This window comes from Saccopteryx bilineata, chromosome 1, assembly GCF_036850765.1.
Source record: "Saccopteryx bilineata isolate mSacBil1 chromosome 1, mSacBil1_pri_phased_curated, whole genome shotgun sequence".
NCBI classification, from domain to species: domain Eukaryota; kingdom Metazoa; phylum Chordata; class Mammalia; order Chiroptera; family Emballonuridae; genus Saccopteryx; species Saccopteryx bilineata.
In genome coordinates this window covers 345,956,228-345,977,199 of record NC_089490.1, presented here as the reverse complement: position 1 = coordinate 345,977,199, position 20,972 = coordinate 345,956,228, and the positions used below count along the sequence as shown (strand labels likewise).

At 50.5% G+C, this 20,972-nt stretch overlaps 1 protein-coding gene across 3 annotated transcripts in view; it reads left to right on the top strand.

Moving 5' to 3' along the window:
• SLCO2B1 (solute carrier organic anion transporter family member 2B1) overlaps window positions 1-14,004 on the top strand; it is a 48,042-nt gene extending 34,038 nt beyond the window's left edge. For all 3 annotated transcript variants that reach the window (XM_066250047.1, XM_066250043.1, XM_066250054.1), the window contains exons 9-14: window positions 3,821-4,178; window positions 4,464-4,629; window positions 8,466-8,629; window positions 10,087-10,151; window positions 10,487-10,607; window positions 12,036-14,004. In XM_066250047.1, coding sequence (XP_066106144.1) covers window positions 3,821-4,178; window positions 4,464-4,629; window positions 8,466-8,629; window positions 10,087-10,151; window positions 10,487-10,607; window positions 12,036-12,216 — 1,055 coding nt within the window. In that variant the 3' untranslated portion in view covers window positions 12,217-14,004. The remainder of the gene's footprint in view (window positions 1-3,820; window positions 4,179-4,463; window positions 4,630-8,465; window positions 8,630-10,086; window positions 10,152-10,486; window positions 10,608-12,035) is intronic.
• The last annotated feature ends 6,968 nt before the right edge of the window (window positions 14,005-20,972 follow it).

The window sequence follows — 20,972 nt, the reverse complement described above, 5'->3', positions numbered from 1 at the left end:
CTGGATGACAAGTCAGAGGCCTGGATTAGAGGTCCGCCCCCGACGCTGACCAGTGGATAGTCTTATGGAAGGTCCTTTTGTCCCCTAGTCTCAGTTTCTTTCTTCACCTGCAAGATTGGGTCTGCAATTCTCGCTCTGCCTCTCTCAAGGACTATTGGAAAAAACAAATGGGATGATGAATGGAAAGCCCTTTGTATATTATTTTTAAAAACTAGTTATATAAGGTACAATTATTATTTCGATTATTACTCCTACCCTACTGTTGTTATTCTGACCGTGCCCCAGGATAATAAATTGGACTACCTATGGTTTAAGAGTATGATAACCATGTAGTTTACTTCATATCCCACTCAAGGCTTTTGCAACAGAAAGTTAATTAGGCCCAATTCTTGGGAAGCTTTTCCTAAGACATGATGTTGGGATTCCTGTAATCTAGTCCCCAGGTCTCCGGCATCCCCAGGGAAACAGGGCACGGACCCCTGGAGCTGGGCCAAGAGGCTGGGTCTTGGACTCCTTAACCTCAGGTACACTCAGCTGCTGGAAGGCACTGGCATGCTGTTCCAAGGAAGAGCCTATTAATCATTGCTTTGGCTCCTGCCCAGAGGGAAGCTGGAGTCAGTTGCCGAAACCGAATCCTAGAGTGGATGTCCTGGGCCAGATTATCTCTGGTAGTTTCAACTTCTACATGAGCCTAGAGGAAACTGAGGCAGGGCTGGCCACAAATCCTGTGGTTGGTGAGCCAACCTGGCTGCTTGGCTTTTTGTTGAGTTTCACTGGGACCAGTCTGGCCCTGAGGCTTGGCCTTGACCACCTGTCACCATGGGAGACATCATCCCCGAGCTGGGAGAGGTCCTGGATGAGGGGAGAGACCAGTGTCCATGGTGGTGGGGTGATAGGTCCATGGCCGGTGGAGGATGCACAGTCCTTGAATGTAGGGGAACCTGCTTTGTCTAATGGAGGATACCTGGCCTCTGTGATGAGGAAGCCCCTGTCTGATGAGGGAGACATTGTTCTTGAGTTAGGGAGGTCCCTGACCAGTGGAAAAAACAGTCCCTAATCTGAGAAGGGATCTGTTCTATTTAAGGGAGGGATCCTGGCCTCTGAGCGGTGGGAAGCCCATCTGAAAAGGGAGACACAGTCTCTGAATTGAGAGAGGCCTTGGCGTGTCTGATCGGGAGACATTGTGCTAAGCTAAGGGGAGCTCCTGCCTAATGGAGAAGACACGCTTCTGAGCTGGAGGAGGACCCTGAAGTTTCCCTTCAGGTATCCCTATCAAGTGAAAGGCATAGCCCTGCCCTCTAAGAATTTTCCATCTGTTCTAGGGACAGGCTGCAGATGCTGGAGACAGAGGACGGGTGTAAATTGCACTCAGTGATCAGTGCAGGAGAATAGCATGGAAACAATTAGGAGATGGAGTCAGGCAGCCAGAGGCCTAGGAATGCGAGGTGGGGTAATGAGGAGGGAATGGCCCTTATACTAGGAGCCAGGAAACCCCTGGCAAGGCCTGGCCTTACTCCAGCCTCTCCAGCTGATCTTGGGTGAGCGCCTCCCCCCTGTACAGTGAGGGTACCTGTACAGTTTGGGCCATGCCAGGCCAGTCCTGGACAGGGCAGCTCATCGAGTAGGAGGGGGGCGACTGGAGCAGCTACCTGGGGTGAAGGCCTGGTGTCGCACCTCTCTGCTTCAAATTCTGGCTGAATGCACTCTGTATGTGACAGGGACTAGGGACGGTAAAGTAGGGGAATTCCACAGCCCCAGCTCTCACTCACCCTGCCTGGACTGTTTGTCTCTATCTTTTGGGTCCCAAGAAGACAGCTCCAGGCCTGGCCCAGGGGACTAGGGAATCAGCGAGTTTGGCTCTGGCCATGCTGTGAGGTCAGGCAGAAATCTCCCATGACAGAGGCCCTGGTCCGGCTGCTGCAAGAACAGAAGAGGCCCCCTCACCCACCCACTCAGCCTGGAAAAGCCCTGTGGCCATCCTTCTCAACCAGCCTGGCCTGGGGAGAGGTTTGCTGCTCTGACGCCTCTTAGAAAGGCCTTTTCTTCTCTCCCACACACCTTCCTCTAACTTCCAGCTCACCTCCTGCAGGTAGAAACACATCTCTTTCTCCTTTGTTGTTGGTGGAGAGTCACAGATGTCAGAACAGAGGCGTTCTTGGCTGTCACCTTAGCTGCCCCTGCTGATGAAGGCCCTGAAGCCCAGAGCTCGGGACTTACCCAGTGTATGTGCTCTTCAGTGTAGCAGACTTGTAATGAGGAAAGCTGGACCCAGGCACCGGTTTAGGAGCCAGCAGGGGACTGGGAAGTCATTACTTCTTTCCTGTCTCCATGCTTTTGCCCCTGCTGTGCCCATTAGGAATTCCTTTTCTTTCCCACTCACCTCTCCAGACCCTCCCACTCCTTGGTCTGACCTCCAGGAAGCCATCCGGCACCAAGGCTGCTCAGGTTCCGCTGTACCTGGAGGTCTTAGTTTCTGCCCAACGTTCTGATAATTGATCACATATTAGTTTGTAGTCATTCAATAAACACTTGTTGAGTGCTTACTGTGCCCCAGACTCTGGAAATTTAGCAATTAACACAATAGACAGAAATCTCTACTCTAAATGAAGCTTGCATTCTGGTGGGCTGACAAAAACATGGTCAAATACTGAGTAAGTGTGTAGTATGTTAGGTAAAGTGCTTTGGAGAAAAATAAACTGAGAATGGAGAGATCAGGGGAGGCGATGTTGTCCTATGTTGGGGACACAGAATGGAAGACACAGGCCTAGGTTGGCTGAGAAAGCTATAAGAAGTCAGGATGGAAAAGACCGAGTGAAAAAAAGAAGAGACAAGTAAGTAGAAGAGAAGAAATGAAATAAGATGGGACGGCATGAATGACATAGCGTCAGGTAGGGTGCTATGCAATAGAAGTATATGGAATAGACTTTTGAACAGCATTGAATGGAAAGAAACACAATTGGATAAAATGCAATCTAACTCAATGGAATAAAATGAAACAGAATTTCAAAAATGAAAAAAAATTAAATGAAAAAGAGTCAAGATGAAATTGAATGTAACAGAATTAAATGAAAGCCCTGGCCAGGTAGCTCAGTTGGTTAGAGTGTTGTCCTGATACAAGGTTGTGGGTTCGATCCCCAGCCAGGGTACATATAAGAACCAAGCAATGAATGCACAAATAAGTGGAACAACAAATTGGTGTCTCTCTCTCTCTCTTCCTCACTCCTTCTCTCTCTCAAATCAATAAAAATAATTTTTAAGGCCCTGGCCGGTTGGCTCAGCGGTAGAGCGTCGCCTAGCGTGCGGAGGACCCGGGTTCGATTCCCGGCCAGGGCACACAGGAGAAGCACCCATTTGCTTCTCCACCCCTCTGCCGCGCTTTCCTCTCTGTCTCTCTCTTCCCCTCCCGCAGCCAAGGCTCCATTGGAGCAAACATGGCCCGGGCGCTGGGGATGGCTCTGTGGCCTCTTCCCCAGGTGCTAGAGTGGCTCTGGTCGCAACATGGCGACGCCCAGGATGGGCAGAGCATCGCCCCCTGGTGGGCAGAGCATCGCCCCCTGGTGGGCAGAGCTTCGCCCCATGGTGGGCGTGCCGGGTGGATCCCGGTCAGGCACATGCGGGAGTCTGTCTGACTGTCTCTCCCTGTTTCCAGCTTCAGAAAAATGAAAAAAAAAAAAAAAGAAAAAAAATAATTAAAAAAAATTAAATACAATGAAATGGGATGAAAAGAATGGGACAGTTTGAACTGAACAGGGCAGGATGGAACAGAAGTGAAGGACGTGGCTGGCTGACTACACTGACCTTCTCCCCGCTCACCCCACAGTCTTCCCCAGGGTGCTGCTGCGAACCCTGCGCCACCCCATCTTCCTGCTGGTGGCCCTGGCCCAGGTGTGCATGTCATGCATGGTGGCGGGCATGGCCACCTTCCTGCCCAAGTTCCTGGAGCGCCAGTTTTCCATCACAGCATCCTACGCCAACATGCTCATCGGCGGCCTCTCCATCCCTTCGGCCATTGTGGGCATCGTAGTGGGGGGCATCCTGGTCAAGCGCCTCCACCTGGGCCCCATGTGCTGCAGTGCCCTTTGCCTGCTGGGGGCGCTGTGCTGCCTATTTTTCAGCCTGCCCCTCTTCTTTATGGGCTGCCCTACCCACCAGATTGCAGGCATCATCCACCAGCCTGGGTGAGTATGTGCAAGAGCATGTGAGCCTCTAGTCCAGAGTCTACTCCCCACCTCTCCACAGGGACGTCCCCTGAAGCCCCCCGCCCACCCTCCTGCTCGTATACCTCCATTACAAGGAGCTCACCACCACATGTCATAGAGCAGCCCAGATCGCAAAAAACCTATATGGGGTGGAAATCTGATCATTGCTGTGTTGGGTAGGGAGCCAGGCTGAGGGCTGAGGTGTACCCGGCTGTGGCTGGAGGGAGGGAGTGCAGGCCAACCCTCTGGCTTTCTCTCCACCAGTGCCCAGCCTGGGCTGGAGCTCTTTCCAGGCTGCATGGAGCCCTGCTCCTGCCCATCGGATGACTTTAACCCCGTCTGCGACCCCAGCACCCACGTGGAGTACCTCACACCCTGTCAGGCAGGCTGCACAAACCGGCTGGTCCAGGAGGTTCTGGACACAAGCCAGGTGGGTCCGGCCTCTGGCTGCTCCCTCTGCTCTCATGGGCTCTGCCCTTCCCTGTCTCTGTGTGCCTGTCACACTCTCCAACTCTAGGCGTCCCCACTCTCTGGCTCTCCTGCCCGTTTGTCTCCTTCTGTTGGCAGATGTAGAACGTTATTCTCTCAATAAACTTTTATTGCCAGCCTGGACCCAGCCATGTGCCAGTGCCCAGGACACAGAGGTGAACCAGATCTGGCCCCAGCTGTCTATGCAGGAGAAATGCAAAAAGAAATAACTCAGGAATCCCAGGGGTGCTACTAGGCAGAAGTGGTCCCCACATATAGAGACAAGGATGGAAGGAGATACCTCCCACCTGGGAGGGTCCCAGAGGCTTCTTGGGATGTGGCATTTGTGCTGAATTTTCAAGGGTGAGTAGGTGAACTAGGGAAGGGCTTTCCAGTCAAGGGGAAGGGCAGAAACAGAGTCTGGAAGCAAGCACGTTCACATAGAATGCACGCGCACACACATACACATAAACACAATGTTTCATGGAACTGCAAAAGACTTGTCGGAGCAGAAGCATTTATGGAAGGAAAGCAAGTGCCTGACCAAGAAGGGCCTTGAATGCCAGACCATGAGTGGAACTTTATCCAGAGAGCAATGGGGAGACTTCGGTGACTTTTAGGCAGGGGACTGACAGAGTTGGACCTGTTTGATCACACTGTGTGAACCTTAGAAAGGCCACCAAGACCAGCTGGCTCCTCCTCTTTCTCCTCAGTCCTACCAACTGACAAATGGGGGCAATGTCCAGCCCCCAGGTTGTAAAGCATATATATGTAGGGTTGCAGTGTCAGGCTTGTTGTTATGACAACACCCCTTTCTGTCCAGAGTCTCCCACCAGCCTGTATCCTACTTGGCATCAGCATCTAAGCCTGCAGCTCCTCCAGGGCGAGGCCTGGTCTTCACCGGCTGGGCAGTGAGGCACCTGGTTTATTGTGCTTCAGAAACCAGCCTGGCAGCACCTGGGCTGTGTAAACTGTTTGCATTTGGAATAATCGCAATCCAGGCCTTTGGAGCTTCCTATCACTCCCTATCCTGACCTGGTCTGACTTCCTTGAGACCAATCCAGAAGCCTCCAGGCCCTAGTTGCTGGGTCAGGGTCCCCAAAGAGACAATGATTTCCTGTGAATATGGGCCCCTGAGCACAGAAGCCAGGCCATGTGGTTCAAATCCCTGTTCTGCCTCTAACTGACTCTTTGTCCTTGGACAAATTAAACTGTGTCTCCATGTCCTGGTCTGTAAAATGGAGGTGACAGTAGTGAGTGCTTACTGTATGCCAGGCACTGTGCTAAATACTTTCCCCGCACATACTCATTAAGTAGTAAGTGAAGAGCCACATGGCATAATCCGTGAAAAGCACTTAGCACAATGCCTGGGGAACATTAAGCTCTCTATAATACCCACTCCTGTTTACGCCCATTATACAGATAGGAAATGGAGGCCCAGAAAAGGACAAGGCATTGCCCAAAGTCTTAATGCCAGAGCTAGAACTAGAACCCACGGCCCTGACCTCCAAGCCCAGTCCACTTTCCGGAGCAAAGTGGTATAGCCCTTAGAGAAGGGTGCAGTTGAGTCCTGGTCAGCATTCAGGAACTGTCACTCTGGCCTGGAATTGTTTCTTGGTGAGCCTGCCTCGTTGGCTGACGGTGAGCTCCTGGGCCCAGGGATGGATGGGTACATGTTTAGCACCACTGTGCTCAGTAACCATTGATGAATGAATAATGACCAGGGGAAAGATGGGGGAAGGTAGGTGGCGTGTGGGATCTAGACTCATGAGGCAAGGCTGAATCAGAGGCAGGTGGATTGATTAAAGTCATCCATGAGAACTTTTTGCCCTAGAACTAGATGAATGTGAATGAAGGGCTGGGAAAATCCGCAGAGAAAGGCCTCTAGCTTTTGTGTACATCCTAGCCTCTCAGAAAGGCAGGGTATTTCTCTTGCCCTGGCTTACTTCTCCATGTTCCTGCCCCTCCAGTGTATCTACGACCCAGGGAGTTGCTCAACCTGTAGGTGAAGGTCCAAATGTTGTGTGCTCAGGTCACACACATGTGGTACCACAGCCTTGTCATGCACAGTTCTGCAGGGCAATGCAGAGAGCACCCACTTACCCCTGCCTGAATCCTAGGTGTCTCCCTGCTCTCTCAATCAATACCCTTTTCCCAGCCCCCTCCCATTGCAGCTGCCAGAGCAGCTTTTGTACTATTGGATCTTTTCTCTCCCATGCTTGAAGTCTTTCCAAGGCTCCCAGCACCCGCCCCAGGGCTTCCCAACCCTTTTCATATTGGGAAGTGTATAAGGCTGCCAGGGCTGAAGGTGAGAGGCCCAGAGGTTCCAGCTGCCCCAGGCCAGCCAGGCCACACGGAAGCCAATCCCCGCTCACCGGCTTCCCAGCTGAAGCCCAAGGGTCCCTGAGGCACACTGGTCTGGGGCACACCAGTCAAGAAACTGATACAGGGGACACAAAGCCTAGGCTTCCTGGCTTTGTTTTGCTTTAGCTGGCCCGTGAGGGCATTGCCAGTCTAGATCACTTCTGAAAGAGTCTTTGCCTGGAGGCTTTCCAGGACGTCAGGATGGGAAAGCGGGCTGCCATCAGACACCCTTAGCGGGCCTGGGACGCTCCCTTGCAGTCTAAAAAGAGGCAGGTTTTGCTTATACTTCAGCCATTGGAGGGGTCCCAGTTTTCTGAGGGTCTCCAATTAGACTTTTCACTCTGGCAGGAAGGAGGGCTGGGACTCATCCTCTGGCCCTGTAGCCCCCAACCGTCAGTCAGAAAGGTACACTCCATTGTAGAAGGTTCTGCCAACGCCTGGGGCCAAAGCTGGTTTCAGAACTCTGCTCCTTTCTGGGTTTTGACCTGAATTAGTACTGAACCTCAGTATATTCTGCTTTCTGCCAGCTTGTGGGTACGTTCAGGACAACATGTTCAATAACTTATCCAGGATTTTAAGTTGTTGTCAGCAGGATGATTGGCAGGGCGCCTGGTCCGCTGTGTTTCTGGAAACAGCAGTCCAGGCCCCTCTTTCACGATGTCGCCCCAGCACACCCTTTGTCACCTCTGCTCTGCCCTCTGCTGCACGCAGTCTCTGCCCAGGACGGGAGGAGAAAGCGGCTGGGGTCTCCCATGCCACTGTGATTTTAGTTGTCCCTCTGTCTACTCATTCCAGTTTTCCTCCTGGCAAACTCTTCATTCCTCAAGCCCAAATCCAGCACCCCTCCTTGGTAAGGCCTCCCTTGCCCCTCCCCTGCTGGCCCAGGACTCCCACAGTGCTGACCGCATCTCTGTCCTCTGCTCCAGTCCCTTTGTGGGGCCCACTGGAGAGTCAACATCCTGAGCGCTCAGTGAGGTGGTAAGGGGGGACTCCGAGCTGAAAATCTGAGCTCCTTCCCCAAACACTCTTTGTTGCTTTGAGTTTTGCACATATGGTCAGGAATTTGGAACATCCTGATATTACCAGGTGAAAGAATGAGAGAGAGAGAGAGAGGTGTGTGTGAGTGTGTATGTGTGGTGTGTGTGTTGGGGTTGATGCTCTTCTAAGCCCCTCTCCCTTTTCTCCTTCCACTTCCTTCTTCCCCAGCCTCCGCGCAGGCTCAGCCCACTCGTGTGCAGACAGCCTGAGCCCAGGTACCCGCCTGGCTGCTCCAGCCACCCTGGCTCATCCAAGGGGTTAGAAACCCCAGCCTATGGTCCGCTCCATCCCAGCTGGTTTCTGCCCTTGGGTCTCTCACAGACTTTCTGGGGCCTCGGCCCTTAGCCAGCTGCTTGTCCCTGGAGGTTCCTAAAGACTCTTTTCCTCTTTCCCCAGGTTTTCTACACCAACTGCAGCTGCGTGGAGGGGGGCGGCCCCGTGCGGGCGGGCTCCTGTGACTCAGCCTGCAGCCACCTGGTGCTGCCCTTCATGTTCCTGATCAGCCTGGGCGCCGCCATGGCCTCTGTCACCCACACACCCTCTTTCATGCTCATCCTAAGGTGAGTGGGGGCAGGCCAGAGCTGGTGGATGCCAAGAGGCCCTTAATCACATGCAGGACAAGGAATCCTGAGGAGGAGTTTGGAGAAGGAGGGTGTATGGGTGGGCCCCATAACAGACTAGCCTCCTCCTGCCCTGTCTTCATCCTCATGGCAACGTGGAGATAAAGTTTTCTCCCATCTTACATATAAAAACACTGAGGCTGAGAGCAATTCTTCCGGAGGTAACTCCAGGTCATGTAGCAAGTGTTGGATAGCAAATGGAATAGTACCGGTGCTAGGGCCCAGAGCCCAGGCCCCTGCTTGCCCCAGGGTAGGGGAAGTCACACCTAAAGGCCCTGCACTGGCCTCCCAGTCACAGGGAGGAGGAAGTGGAGGAGTGTCACCTGACTTCCTGTCCCCACCCTGTCATGACCAGCCACAAGAGGTACATCCAGCAAACCAACCCTGTCTGTGTGGGCCATGATTCTGAATGCCACTTCAAGTCCACAACTGCTTATTAAGTGCCCACTGTGGACCCAGCCCATGCTGAGCACTGCCTTTTGGTCCAAGACTTTTCTGGCTATTGTCCTGAGGGTGCATGTTGGGACCTGAAGCCACAGTCAGCAGCTCCCAGTGCAGGTTGGGGGCTGAAATAACGGGACATCATAGAAGGATAATTCCAGTTTTTCATGATGCTGGAATTATTTTATTCCTTATCTGTTTTCTAAAAAATTAGAATGGGGATGGGGACCCTTACAAATATTAGAAGACAGGTGGACCCATAAAATAGGCTGGCCGCAAGGGAGAGAGTGGAGGAATCAGAGGCCCTAGCAGACAGCCGGCTTGGGAGGAGTTAATGCAGACAACACCCCGCACAAACTCTAACCCCTGACCCCCATCAGCCATGGGATCTTGACCAAGTCACTTAACCTATCCAAGAATCTATCAGTCTCCTTGTCTGTACAATGAGGCTAATGACATACCTACCTCATGGGGATGAGGTGAGGGCTGCAGTAGAGAATGACTGAGCCCATAGTGACCATTCCATAAATGCCAGCTGTTGGCATCACTTAGAGGAGCCTGTGATTTTTCAGGGCATCCTGGGCAGTGGCATTACAGTGGTTAAGGAAGTTAGAAGGCACATCTGGCTTCCCAGCTCCAGGTTTTGTCAAGTGTAGGGAAGAGGAGATTTTGGAGGAGCTGGGCGGTGGGGAGAGAGGGAAGTATCTGTGACCAGGAACATAGGGAGGTCAGCACAGGGCCGCGATGATCTGTGGATATGCCCGGTACACGGGGACCAGGCTTCGCAGGTAGAACACAAATGGAGTGTGAAGCCTCAGGCACCGGCCCCATCCTTCCTGAGGACCTGGAGACTGGGGGATGGCTGGGGTTGGGTGGTGGGGGAGAGGGGAGTGGTGGGAGTCCCTGGAGGGCTGGAACCCTCTCGATCCTCATGTCATCCTGTCCCTGCTTGTTAGGGGCGTGAAGAAAGAAGACAAGACTTTGGCTGTGGGAATCCAGTTCATGCTCCTGAGAGTTTTGGGTAAAGAACTTGCCTGGGCCCACTGGTCCAGATACCCACTGTGTGCCAGGGCTGGGGGGCACAGGGGTGAGTGAGACCCAGTCGCTGACCTTGGGGTTCCCAGGCTCACGGGGGGAACAGATCCAACCCAGACACCTGGAGGTGGGCGTGTAAACAACTAGAGAGCCCATCAGGGAGGCAGCATCTGAGACCAGGGTGAGGGGAAGGCTTGAGGACCAAAGACTTCTGGGCCAAGAGGCCTCCAGTGGCTCAGAGCCCGAGGGGTTGTATATGCCAGGGAGTAAGGGGGGTGCAGGAATGCCAGGCCCATTGTCCCTGAGCACCTTCTCCTCCAGCCTGGATGCCCAGCCCTGTGATCCACGGCAGTGCCATCGACACGACCTGTGTGCACTGGGCCCGGAGCTGTGGACGTCGGGCGGTCTGCCGCTACTATGACCATGACCTGCTCCGAAACCGGTGAGCCCCGGGGTGGGGGCTGGCAGGGGGCTGTGGGAAGGATGCTTAAAGTACCAGAGGGGTCCATGTCCAGGACACCAGCAGGAGAGGGCAGTCCTGCTGGTGACAGGTGTTATATCCAGTGCTGAGCTCACCAGTCCTGCAAGCTAGACATCGTCTCTCCCTTGATGGAAAAGTGAGAGTTAAAGTAGCCCAAAGACACAGCTGATAACTGGCGAAGCTGGGCCTTGAACCCAAGCTGTTTGACGAAAGTCTGTGCAGGAACATGCGTCATCACGGCTGAGCATGGGGAGCCCCAGGGGAGCAGCCAGCTGGGAGAGAGACAGGAAACAGGAAGAAGGCCCATCTCCAACACTGGAGGCCTGCGCTCGGGCCCAGGTCTTTCTCCCCTGTTGTGAGACCTGCCTTTGCAGGGCTCAGTCTTCCCGCCTGCACAGTGGGAAGCCCAGAGGAACCTGAAGGCAGAGCGGGGCTACTGGCTGCAGGGGGGTTGGGAGTGGGGGAGTGGGGGGACTTGCTGGCGTGGTGTGGAGCATGGAGCCGTCACTCCCAGCTCTGCGGAGGGCATGGTTCCTGTGGGTCGGGACTTCCTAGGGGAGAAAAAGTCAAACAACAGACTTGGTGAGTTAGACTAGGGATTTTCAACCTTTTTCCTCTCCTGGCACACATAAACTAAATATCAAAATTCTGCGGCATACCAAAACATATTTTTTTGCCAATTGGACAAAATGAAATAGGTTTAATTTTGATTCATTCCCACCAGACGGCTATTGTTGTGTTGGCTGCTGTCATCCTTTTATTTTACAGTTTAAGGGAAAAGAGGTCAATGCCCCTGACTAAATAGTCAGATATTGTATGTTTTAAAAATTCTTATGGAGCCTGTCCTGTGGTGGCACAGTGGATAAAACCCAGACCTGAAATGCTGAGGTCGCTGGTTCAAAGCCCTGGGCTTATACCTTGTCAAGGCGCATACAATAAACAATCAAGGAACAACTAAAATGAAGCAGCTATGAGTGGATGCTTCTCACTCCCTCACCTGTCTCTCTTCTCTCTATATAAAATCAAGCAATAAATTAAAAAACTAAAAAATATAATACGATAAAAATTCTTGCAGCACATCAGACAGTCAGGGAGAGGGCAGGGAAGATGTCCTGGCTTCTGCTCCCTACCCAGGGCTCCTCCAGCATAGTTTACCCCCCACTTTTGGGTAAGGGCTGGCATAGCCCAACTCCACGGACTCCCTCATCTCCCCAACAAAGGCGGTTGTGACACGGAGTCCACTGCCCTAGGGCCGGCCTCCCTCCAGGGCCTCAGTGTCTCCCATTGCACAATGGGTGATGGTTGCTGACCCCATTCCGCCCCCAGCCAAGGACATCCAAGCCCTGGACAGGGAGGTCCTGAGCCAGCAGGTCTCTTGCTCTCTCCCAGGTTTATTGGCCTCCAGTTCTTCTTCAAGACGGGCTCCCTGGTCTGCTTTGCCTTGATTTTGGCTATCCTAAGGCAGCAGGACAAAGAGGAAGAGACCAAGGTGGCGACCCGCCCTGGCCTACAGCAGCAGCAGCTATTAGTGTCGGGACCAGAGAAGAAGTCTGAAGAATCCAAAGTGTGAGCTGTCCCAGGGTCCTACCCTGGCCAAGAGTGGCAGCCTGGCAAGTACCTCCTCTGAACCTTCAGCCTGAGATTGGTTGTCAGGAGCCTTGTTTTTCAATTCTGACTCCTCCACTGATTTGCTATGTGACTTCAGGCAAGTCACTGATTCTCTCTGGGTCTTTGTTTGCTCATCTGAACCAAGGAGTTATTTGGGGCTTTGCTGTGTTGGCCACTTCTGAAGCAAGAAGGTCTTCCTTGTCTCTCCCCCAGCCAGACAGGCAGAACTGAAACCAGGCTTTCCTGGTGAAGGGAGTGCATATCTTTCCCTAGGGGCCCTAGAGCAGAGAAGAGGATAAGAGTGAGCCAGGCAGCCTTGCACACCAGATGCTAGCCCTGCTCTGCCACTTGCCTGGAGCATCTTCTCTGAGCCTTAGCCATATCTCTGTCAGGTGGAAAAACTTACCAGTGTTCAGGCCCCTTCCAGCTTTGACCATCTGTGCAGTCGGGATGAACTCTGGTCTCCTCCCCAGCCCCACTCAGCCTGGAGGTGGGGCCAGGATAGCCTGTCAAGAAGTGTCCATTTAGCTCCCCCTAGAGGCAGAGCCCTGAGCCTTGAGGAGGGATTCACTGGGGAGGGAGGTGGCCTCACTCTCAGGACTTCCAGACGGGGCAGGGCCTTTAGGAAATCTGATGTGGTAGCTCCAGCAGGTCTTAGCTTAGTGGGGAGACTCACTCTCTAGACTCAGGAAGTCCAAGACTTTGTCCTCAGGGAGCCACAATGTGGGTGAGGGGCTCTGGTGGAGAGGGAGATCCTGGCCCCCCACTTGGGTGTTTTCCAACTTCAAAGACCAAACACACCCAGCACACAATCACTAGTACCCTATGCACTGCCCAGACTCCACACATCTGACCAGGGCCCCCCACCAAAGTCACTGTGACTTTTGTAACTAGAATCTTAATTTCACCATTTCCTCCAGGGTGCTTGAATCTGTGTCATCTGGGGCTATGTAGGTAATGCCCAGTTCTGTGACACCTAAATTTGGGAGGTAACATCTGGTTCTCTGTGACGCCTGGGTTGGCCTAAGGACCTGCTCTTTGTACTGCCCAGCCTGTAATGCTGGCGGCAGTAATGCCCGGCTCTGCGGAATGAGCTGGTCTGTGGAATGCTTGGGTCTGAATAAACCAGGCCTGTGTACACCATGACTTGTCTGATTTTATAGCCAACCCTGGCTATCTCCCTAGGAGGGGAGGGAGTTTTCTGGTCTGCCCTCAGCCAGTTCTGTTGCCCTCACCTATCTGGCCTGGCTGGGACCTGCTGCTCTGGAGGCAGGAGACAGGGAGCCATCAGCAGCAGCTTCTCAAGCCCTGCGTCCAGCACGTGCTGGGAGCCGGGAGAAGCTGAGGGGACAGGGGCACAGCTGGCCTGCCTCTCAGCAGCTCCCAGCAGCAGGCTCTGAGGCTGTCTCAGGTGAGGTGCAGAACTTCTAATTCCCATTTTATTCTATGTGTTGATACCTTTAAATGTGTAACAAATATTTGAGCCTGTAATTACCACTGCCAAGAATTTCAAAGTCCCCAACAAGATAAGGCTGTCTGTATGTTTAGAGTCCTTCTCCTTGACTCCTGTTTCCCAGGTTTTTCAGAAATAATTTGGAATTATAGGTAGAGCTTGTTATTAAATTTGTTCTTGCATAATATCTAGCCTATGACAAAAATCCTTTCTTACAAACTGCATTAAAATTGGCAACAACTGCACCATTTCCAATTATTTAGATTTAAGCTTTACTGTATTCATTGCTCACCATTATTTCTTGTATATTACACTTCTCCTATTTGTATATTCTGGTCTAATTTTCATTCCTCGAGTAATAGTTTCGGAAATGGAATAAGGGCCTCAGGCTTTCTGAGGCCTCACCTGTCCAAACTGTCATTTGCGTTTTACCCAAGAGGAACAGTTTAGGAAGGATAAGTAACTTGCCCAACATCACACAAAATATAAATGGGCACCAGGGTTAGATCCAGATTTTGTGGGCACTAGTGTTTATACAACTTGTAGCCCTCTAAGAAAAAGAACACAAAGTGTGGTAAGAAAGTGAATATTTACTTAGAATGAGAAAAGAAGTCAAAACAACTACATCACACAATTTAGAAAAATGGCACAGTATTTTTTACTCACTGCTGTGCACTCCTCTAATACATTTCCCCCTGACAACTGAAAGGGTTGCCCACAGACTAGTTTCTGTTTCTGTATGTTTCAAACCTGTTTCTACCATTTCTCCTCCATTGCCCATATGCTTCCAGGGCCAGGTGGCATAAAATACACTCATGTTACTAGATGGTCTCTGGATATGACACCTTGATGTCACAATTCTGAGTGAGTTAGGCAGTGGGCAGGAAGATTCCTAGAAGGCGTTCTGTACATAGAGGTGGCCAGCAATGACTTATCTAGATGCAGAAATGACTGAGAACCACATAAATATTATATCTCAGTGAACCCAGATTAAATTGATCCCCAACTCAACTCCCGCTTAGCCAGACCCCAGAACTGCCCATGGTCCCTCCAATTACCTCACATAAAGGGAAGTTGGAACATAAGGGAACTTAGAGTGAAAAGAACTAGCAGTCTTAACTTACTATGGTTAAAGTATCTCACCTTTGCAAATTTCCCAAGAATATGACACCATGTGGAGGCCCCTCCCTGGGTCTGGGAGAGGCCCTGATGCTCAAGCAGCATTAGCTTCATGCTGAATCCACCTCTGGGTTGAACTGAGATTTGAAGAAGATGAGGTTCTTGTGCTTAAAACCTCTGGCTGGTCAGGGCAAGGAGATTCCAGGAGTCCTCGCAAGAGCGACATGGGGAGGAGTGAAGCAGGCATGGGCTGAAGGTTCCCAGGGATGGAGGAGACCCAGGGCCGCCTCTTCCCTAACACTGCCTTCTGGCCAGTGAGGAACCACAAGAAATTGTACCTGTGTACTCACTTTCTTGCCACGCTGTACTTCGGAGCTGGGAGGAAAAGGCATGAAATCCTCCTGCAAGATTTGACTGGTGATAAAATCCAGCAGAGGACAGGACTGGGACCAGAACGGACATCCTGATGCCTGGCCTGGAGCTCCTGTGGCCTGTAGACCCATGCTGGGAAGCTGCAGGGTGGGCAGATGCCCCTCAGGAGCTGGGAGCCAGGAGCCATGATTGGAGCAGAAATAAATGAGGAGCAAGAGCCCCACCCTTGACATTCTTCAGACCTGTTGAATTCTTTTCCTCTAACATACCCTTACATGTGCTCTTCGCTACCCAGCTGGTCTTCTTCATCCCACCCCACTGGATCCCAATCTTCCATACTCGGTGCAAACGCCACCACCTCCAGGTAGGTGACATGGTGTAGGTAGGGGGTTGGGTGACAATCAGCTTAGAGGTAAAAGATATAGACTCTCCATTAAATAAAATGCACACAAAAACATACACAATTGTGTATGTGACACGCCAGGTGGAGAAGCTGGGAATGATGTCCAGGGAGAAGACACTGTGCAGGTAAAGGCTCAGTGCGCAGAAAGCTCTGGGCAGGCTTGGGAAATTTCCACTAGTTCAGTAGGGCTGCAGTGCGCCGTAAGAGGGAGGTCACGGTGAGGGATGAGGTTGAGGAAGTGGTTGGGCCCTCAATTTCTCTCAGTATTCTCTGTCTCCTGAATCCAGACTCAGGTGGGAAAGAAGAGAGAACACTGGCCACTTGTGCAAAGGTGGCTGGACAGGGCTACCTCCCTGCAGACTGTAAGAGCCCTGGGTGAGGGGTGCTTCTTACTCACAGCAAACCTTTCTGAAATCACACAACCCTTTACATTTTACAAACTCCCTTCATACTTGATGCTCATGGTTTCCTGGTGAAGAATGTGTAACAGGGGCCTGACCAGGCAGTGGCACAGTGGATAGAGCATCGGACTAGGATGCGGAGGACCCAGGTTTGAAACCTTGAGGTTGCCAGCTTGAGTGCAGGTTCATCAGCTTGAGCATGGGCTCACCAGCTTGAGCCTGGGGTCATAGACGTGACCCCATGGTTGCTAGCTTGAGCCCAAGGTCGCTGGCTTGAGCAAGGGGTCACTTGCTCTGCTGTAGCCCCCCTCCCATCAAGGCACATATGAGAAAGCAATCAATGAACAACTAAGGTGCTGCAACAAACAATTGATGCTTCTCATCTTTCTCCTTTCCTGTCTGTCTGTCCTTATCTGTCCCTCTCTCTGACTCTGTCTCTGTCAAAAATAAATAAAAAAAGAATGTGTAACAGAGGTTACACATTAGTAGATAAACTGAGGCCTAAAAGAGTGCAGGAACTTGTCCAAGGTCACTCAAGAACCCAGGTATCCCCCTCTTAAGACTCTGGTGCTTTTTCTAATAAACCTACTTGCCACTGAATCACATATACACAATAAAGGTCGTAGCTGCTAACTAACGTGATTGAAATGAAAAGAAGGGGAGAGAAAACAACTCAAAGAGACCACACCCTCCTGTCCTCAATTCCTTAACCTTCACTCTAGAGCTGGAAACATTCAGCTGAGAAAACGAAAGCAGGTTCCCTCTGATTTGGAATCTGGTAGACATGAGGCAAATCCCAGCTCAGCTGCTTTCCAGGTGTGGGAAGTCACTACACTCATCTCAGCATTGGTTTTCTCATCTGAAAAGTGGGAGAAACAAACTCCATCTTTCAGGGTTATGAGGATTTCATGTGATAATGTGGCATTATTGTAAGTAGGTAACTATTGCTGAGTAACAAATTACTCCAAAACTTAGCAGCTTAAAACAACACATTTTTAAATATCTTACACAGTTTCTGAGGCTCAAGAACGAGAAGTAGATTTACTAAGAGATTCTAGCTCAGAATCTTTCATGAGGTTGCAATTAAGTGTCAGCCAGGGCTGTAGTCATCAGAAAGCTCAACTGGAAGGGAAGATTTTCCAAGCTTATTCTGAAACCATGGTCAAAGGTTTCTGTTTCTTTTTACACATGCCTCTCCATAAGGCTGCTCATGACATGGTGGCTAACTTCCCCTAGAATGAATGATCCAAGAAAGAGAACGTGTGCGACCCAGATGGAAGCCACACACCTTCTATAATCTAATCTTAGAAGCGACATACCATAACTTTTTTCATAGTCTATTGGTCACACAGACTAACCTTGGTAAAATGTGGAAGAGGAATACAAAAGGGTGTGAATACCAGGAGGTGTTGATCATCGGGAGCCATGTGGAAGCTGGCTACACAAAGGCCTAGAACAGTGCCTGGCACACAATAGGGACTTATTCATCAGTAGCTGCTATTGATCTCCCAATGCTGACAGATTGAGAAAACAAGATTTGGACACAAAAAGATGAAAGACCTTGTCAAAGTAGACTGTTATTTTAGTTGGGCAATGCTTGATTAAATGATAGACAAAGAGGTGTAAATCAGGGAAGGCTCCGTGGCAGAGGCTGGAGAGGAGATGGAAGCCCAGTCTAGAGAGAAGGCAGAGGGTGAGTATGGCAGGTACTAGCAGTTGCCTTCCCATAGCTAATTCCTTCTTCCTTATTTCAGTAGCAAGATGCCCAGCAACAGGGGTGATCTAAGCCATTCATGAAAATGCTCTTTCCCTTTGCCAGTGAGTGATCGAACAGTGGACATGTGATCTCATTTTGGTCAATGACATATAAGGGGATGGTCTGCTTGGAAAGCTCTTCTCCTGGATGAGAGAGAAGCATGAAAGGAGGAGAACCTTTTCAAACCCACGTCTTTTCTTCCTGTGCTTGGGAAGACATAGTGCTTGGTGTCACATCAGCCATTTTGCAATCACAAGGGGAGTCTCCCTCAAGGCTTAGAATGGGAAAAGTCTGGGTCATCAGAATCATGGTCAAATCACCAGACCAACCCTGGATCCACCTTTCTCTGGCTTCCTTGTTAAAGAAATAAGATTTAAGCCACTCTAAACCAGGTTTTCTTTTACTTGTATCCTAACTTACTTAGTGAGCAAAGTGTTTCAGTTGTCTGTGGAGTTATTCCTTTTCCCAAGGAAGGCAGAGTGGAAATGCAGACCAGGAAAGGGCCCTGGGCTGGGAGGCAGGAGTCCTTAGTCTAATCCAACTCTGCTTCTGTGTTACTCTGTGATCTTGAGCAAGTCCCTGCCCCTCTGGACCTCTAATAATTATAGCGAATATTTATTAACTGCTCACTATGTGGCAAACAAACACTCTGCTAAGCGCTTCTCTTATATTATCTCATTCAATCCTCACATCAACTCTGCTATGTCAATATTATTATTCTATTTGTTTCATAAATAAGGAGATTGAGGCCCAGAGATAGTAGGTAATTTGCCAAAGGTTACATAGCAAGCTAGTGCTCTAGATTCTGAATTCAGACTTGTCTCTCCCTCTAAAGCCCAGGCTTCTGACCATAATGCTATACTGCCCGGCAATTAAAGGACATCTCTGGACAACTGGACTTAAAGGTCTTTCCAGCTCAAACATGCTTTAATTTGCTGTCCCATTTCTAACTACATGATGAGCAAACCAGCTCATCCTAAAGAAGAAAGAAATAAGGACTGTCTTAAGCCATCTGAAAGCCTGTTATATGAATGGAAGATTAGACTTACTCCATGTAGCTCAAAGGACATGAACTGGACCAATGTGGGGACACTACAAGGAAACAGAGTATAGATTACATAAGTTAGAACTTCCCGGCTGCTATTCAGCATGGGGTAGCAGTATGCACAGAAGTAATGACTCCCCTGTAAAGAAGCTTATGAAAGCCTGTGTTTGATAAACCTTTGTCAGAAGTACTGCATTGCGTAGGGATGGGACTAAGTGGCTTAAAACTTGTTATAAGAATTAAATGGGATAGTATATGAGAATACTTCCAGCACCATAACTGACACAAATAGAGGGACTCTATAAAACAGTGTTTCTTTTCACCTTTGACACTGAGATTTCGTGGACTAGATCCTCTAATATGGATTTTGGGCCCTTTGGCTCTAAGATTTTACAGTTCTACAATTTCAGCACACTGTGATTCTGCTATGATTTTAATACTCTAACTTTCCATAATTGTGTAGCTCTAGGAGCTGAGCAGTCTATGATTTTGTGGTTTAATCGTCCCTAGCTTTAATAATCCAACATTCAATAAAGTGTCTCTCACTAATTCCAGAAACATCAGGGAGTTGCTCTAAATGCTATGCTTCAGTGGCCTGCACACACATAAGGCTACTTTTTCTGTCCCTCTTCTCACTCCACTGCATACTCCCACACCAGCCCCAGGTTCTTCATTCCAACTCACTCTCCTCCCTTATCCTTACTCCATTCCCACTCTGTCTCCTACCCCACCAAATAGATACACCCACTCTGTATCTGTTAGTGATCATTCATAAAACAAGACCCTTCTCTGTGCCCAGGCTTATACTTATTAAAAAGGGGATATAGGCCCTGGCCGGTTGGCTCAGCGGTAGAGCGTCGGCCTGGCGTGCGGAGGACCCGGGTTCGATTCCCGACCAGGGCACACAGGAGGGGCGCCCATTTGCTTCTCCACCCCTCCGCCGTGCTTTCCCTCTCTGTCTCTCTCTTCCCCTCCCGCAGCCAAGGCTCCATTGGAGCAAAGATGGCCCGGGCGCTGGGGATGGCTCTGTGGCCTCTGCCCCAGGCGCTGGAGTGGCTCTGGTCGCAACATGGCGACGCCCAGGATGGGCAGAGCATCGCCCCCTGGTGGGCAGAGCCTCGCCCCTGGTGGGCGTGCCGGGTGGATCCCGGTCGGGCGCATGCGGGAGTCTGTCTGACTGTCTCTCCCCGTTTCCAGCTTCAGAAAAATGAAAAAAAAAAAAAGGGGGGGGATATAAGGGAATGAGAAGGCATGGTCATGATTCTCAGGGGGCCTAAGACCTAGGGACCCAAGTCCCTTGCTTTCCTCTAAGTTTAACTCAAATTCACCTCTACCAGGAAGACTTCCTTGATTGGCACTAAATATCTAGCACCAGTAACTACAATTACATATGTGGGATCTGAGCTCTTTAGTTGGTTATTTTGCACATTTTAAGTTATCTGTCCATCTCTCTCCATTATAATTGAGGTTTCCCCCTAAATCAAGAACTTGTCTTCTTCAATTGGACTGAGAGTGTTCTAGAGAAAGACCTTATCTTCCTCATAAGACTGGAGACTCCATGTAGACATGAGCCACTTCTCCCTTATATCGTACTTGAGCTAGAGTTAAAGGTAGAATGATGTTCCTCCATCAGATTAATAAATTCTCAAAAGCAAGTTCATGTCTCTCCCATTGCACTGAAGATTTTATAAAAGCAGAAGCTACATTTCCCTTTAAAATGAGGAAGTCCCAAGATGAACGACTGGGCTTCCACCCTCATATTAGGGGCTGTCTCCTTAAGGGCAAAGGGTCTAGGGCTCTCTCCTCTTTTTCTATTCCTTCAATCCCAGCCCAGGATTCTGAACATAAGAAAGGATATTTTTCCTAAAGCAGCTAAACAAATGAATGGAAAAGGGAAGATTCAAGAGGCAGAGTAGGAACTCAAGCCTCTCTCCAACATGTCCAGACCCTTTCTTGCTCTATCCTGGGCCATCTCCTACAAGCCATCCCTCTACCCGAGTGGACTCCTCCTGGCTCCTCCCAGCAACTTCCAGCAGTAAGTGAAGATGTCAGCACCTTGGACAGCGCCCAACCCATTACAGGACTCCGGAGCCAGCGGAAGCCGAGCTCTCCAACTCCCTTAGCCTCTGGGTGATGGATTTCCTCGTTTCTCAATTTGATTAAAGACCA